Source organism: Geospiza fortis, unplaced genomic scaffold, assembly GCF_000277835.1.
Source record: "Geospiza fortis unplaced genomic scaffold, GeoFor_1.0 scaffold874, whole genome shotgun sequence".
Taxonomy (NCBI): Eukaryota; Metazoa; Chordata; class Aves; order Passeriformes; family Thraupidae; genus Geospiza; species Geospiza fortis.
Genome location: NW_005054456.1, coordinates 1522525 through 1526525, shown reverse-complemented (window position 1 = coordinate 1526525; position 4001 = coordinate 1522525). Strand labels below are relative to the sequence as shown.

General features: G+C 40.8%; 1 protein-coding gene across 1 annotated transcript in view; it reads left to right on the top strand.

Annotated features, from left to right (window-relative positions):
* Positions 1-147: 147 nt before the first annotated feature.
* The window catches only part of HPRT1 (hypoxanthine phosphoribosyltransferase 1), a 16019-nt gene continuing 12165 nt past the window's right edge, over positions 148-4001 (top strand). Inside the window, exons 1-3 of the mRNA XM_014309832.1 lie at positions 148-156; positions 1670-1776; positions 3231-3414. Coding sequence (XP_014165307.1) covers positions 148-156; positions 1670-1776; positions 3231-3414 — 300 coding nt within the window. The remainder of the gene's footprint in view (positions 157-1669; positions 1777-3230; positions 3415-4001) is intronic.

Here is a 4001-nt window from a genome sequence, read left to right as displayed (position 1 = left end):
GAGCGGCCGCAGGTGCCTCGGGGTGGGCTCCGGGGGGATCCCGAGCCTGAGGGCGGCGGGCAGAGCCGGCGTTGGCGCCTCCAGAGCGAAGGTGGAAGAACTTCCCCCAGCGCCGCACAACTTCCTATTCCTGTTGCTGTTCGCGGCATGCGGGAGGCTCCGCTCGGGAGAACCCCACGTGTGTGAGCTGAGTCTGGTTCTGCAGGAGCAGCATCCTTGGCTTTTTTGCGTAATTGCCGCATCTGCTGAGGCTCTTAATGCTCATTTTTATTTATCGTTTTAAAGCAAGTGCCAGTGCTGATGAAGTGCGTGCGGTGTCTGATGGCCGAGAGCTGTGACGGCCGCGAGCTTGCGACATTAAATCCCCGCAGTCCGTAAAAAACCTAATAAAACCTGTAGGAAGGGCCCATTCCCTGCCAGATGCAGAACGGAAGGTTTAGTAGACACGCTGGATGTAACGATGGGTCTGACCAAATAAAAACCCCGTGAGTTTTGGGTAGGACCTGCCTTGTTTCTTAAAATAAGTCCCTGTGGACTGCAGGGACCCTGAGCTCTTGCTGTGTGTGTGTGCAGCTCACACAGGGTCAGTTTTGGATGGCAGGGTGAAATAATAAATTCGCCAGATTAAATACTCATTAAAGATTAATTAGCAAAAACTCCATGTAAACACTTGTCGAACCACTAGCCAGGTAAGTGTTTCCACAGGCACTGAAATAAGATTTGAGTCCTGCAAGGGTACTAGTGGCCAAAATGGATACTTAAAATGCCTGTCCTCGTGAACTGTCAGCACTAACCTTCTGTTTTCCCTATAAAATTCTTTTTCACATGGTAGTGTTCAGCTACATAACCAGAGAGGGAAGTAATTTAAAAACCACATCATTTTCAAGCTGCAGCAGGGTTAGGGTTCAGGGAAGGCTCTGTTTGATGTAACAGTGTGCCCTGAACCTCAGCAGTGTTCAGTATCATTATGTATGTTTGCTAATCCCTTGTCCTAATTAATATGCACTTGCCAGTGTTGCAGGCTGTTTCATACAGGGAGTTTGCCCATGTGGAACAGGTTGCTGAAAGCTTTAATTTCAGATTCTGAATCATCTTGAACCTCTCAATTTTGGAAACAGTGGTCGGAGCAGAGTTGATTCACAGCAGCATGACTTGTCATGCTCATGTAGCTCTCTTGCCTTGTCCTGCAAACTGGCCCGTGTGTTTTGTTGTGATCGAGTGTTGTGGAGATTTGGAAGGTGTCCATGTCAGAACCTCTGCTTGCTTAATTGCAGATGCAGGTTTTGCATTACACTAGGAAAATCAAAGGGGTTAAAAAGCTTGATTATTTTTGTAATGGAATACAGAGTTTCATTGGGGTGTAGTAACTTCAGTTTCCTGCTCTCCACCGGAGGAGAACGTTGTAGGACTTTCACACATTGCATTGCATTACAACTCACGATATTTCAAGTAACTCTTGGGAATTCTTAGATTGCACTTTACTCTGTGTTCAATGTGACTGATGTTTTTAGAGAGGGGGAAAGTAAGGTGGTTCTGATGAGTGTTGTGGGTTTGGTAGGTTTTACTTATGGGTTTGATAGTTTTTACTGAATAAAGCAAAGGACTTGAAGTTTTTCAGCAGAGGCTTTCTCTAAGGCTTCATAGAAATCTCTCCTTGTTTCCTTTTCAGATTGGCGATGATGAACAAGGTTACGACCTGGATTTGTTCTGCATACCTAAACATTATGCAGATGATTTGGAAAAAGTCTATATTCCTCATGGGCTCATCATGGACAGGTTTGTTTGACTCAGACAGTATACTAATTGCATGAAACTGGAATAAACATATTCAGTGATAATTTTACTGCTTGGAGACTGTCTAAATAGATGACATTTAATTAGAGACTCAAATAGACAATTAATATCTTTTTTTTTTGGCTTCTGAGAGTTTGTACGTTTGCAGTCATGCTATTCTTTGAAAATTGGTTGTAATTCTCAGGCAAAATTTTGTAGTATGTAGCAACTTAAGGCTTTCTTTCCAGTGTTTCTTTGGTGTTTTACCTTCTTAAAATCTAACTAGAAGACATTTTGTTGTGTCAGTTAGTGTGAAAATATAGGCTCTTGAATTTCCATAAGATATTACCAGAAGTAAATTATTAATCACATCATTTTAGACTCTCTCATGTTGATATGGTAGATAAATAATGTCCAACTTTCTCCTGCCTTCCAAGAAAGACAGTATCCTCTGCAAATATCAATCTGTCACTTCTGTGGTTGCTGAAATCTGTGATGTGCTATGCAAGTTTTGTCTTGTGTGATCAGAAATGTGTTCACAAGCCTAGAAGACATTTTTGTTTTACTTTGTGGTTGAAAGTAGCTAATTTTCTTTGTGAGAATGAACAACAAATTCAGTGAATTTAAGCCTTTTATGAGTGGTGCTGGATGAGTCTTCCAGAGGATCTTGTGACTAGAAATGTGTTTAGATTTTGCATGGTTCTGTTTGACTAGATACAATGAACATTCCTATAAAAAATTTCTTTTTAAATATTAAAACTTTACATTGGAAGTCCATATAGAGGAAAGAATTGGACAAAGGACACATCATTAAGGAATTGACGTAATGTTTATAATGGTTGGCTTTCTCTGAGAAACCTGCTGTCAGCTAGCACACAATAAATGCAGACCATGCTTTCTAAAATAAATGGCAAAATAAATTTAGAAACAATTATTGCAGAAAAATGGTGCAGCATTCTCTTGCTCTGCCTTGCTGGTATTGTGTTCTGCTTTCAGGACAAATTTCTGGCATTCTGATTTGGCAAATTAACATCAGCTCTTCAGTTTACAATTGGAGAGTTTTCTTACTTGTCATCTGGTGAGGGCTGCTGCCTTTGGGGTTGTGTTAGCTTACGTTGCTCTTTGCATGGAAGCTGAACCTGTGTTTGGAAGGAGAAAACACCTTCATGTCTCTTATCTGCCAGTGAAACAGTTTCAGGGTGTTGAGGTTTGCTTTAGCTGCCTGTGGTAGGAAAACAAGCACATTTGGCAGTGCTACTGTTGGATTAACCTTGAAAAGCAAAACTTGGTTGGCCAGTAAGGTGTAAAAGTGACCCAGGTGGTGGGCAAATATTTCCAAGCAAAACGTGTTTCCAGGTTTGCTGTGTGTGTTTGCTGCTGCTAGGAGTGTCAAACGCTGCTGCTGTGATGGACAAGTGAAATGTTATGACAGCTCACTCTTCCTTGGTTTTGTTTAGGACGGAGAGACTGGCGCGAGAAATTATGAAGGGCATGGGAGGACACCACATTGTGGCACTCTGTGTACTCAAGGGTGGCTATAAATTTTTTGCTGATTTATTAGACTACATCAAAGCCCTGAACAGAAACAGTGACAAATCAATCCCCATGACAGTCGACTTCATTAGGTTGAAGAGTTATTGTGTAAGTATGTATGCAGTACCATGCAATTTTTAGCTAAGTTGACTACAAATTATTAACAGAGGTGTTTTGATATTGTTACTGCCCTAATATGCTAGTATTAAACAAATAATTAAGGGAATTAAGAGTCACAAGCCAATTTACACTTTCTCTATCTTATTATATAATGTGTTTTCTTTTAGACCTTGATATCTCCTCACCTCAGTAAAATCATTAGCTGATGAGAGAGACCCTTTTACATATCCTTTACTTGTTCAGCAATTTCCTCTCTGCCCTCTACCCCATCTCTAAAGCCATGGCTCTAGACCAATACACAGAATTCTCCTGCAATTGTTATTACAAAAAATTAATTCTGAGAGTTTTCATATGGCCTGAACATCATTCTTGGACAGGATGACTTGAAAGCTGCAGAAATGCTTCCCTATCTCATTTTTGTTTTGATGAACCAAACAATGAACAAAATTAGTGTATTTGGCCATGAGGAAACACTAGATACATAAACCTAGATTTGTGATTAATGGCCTCTGAATATGGCATTACATTTTCAGGACAAGGCATAGGTTACCTTGGGTTTAGATTTTTAGGGAAAG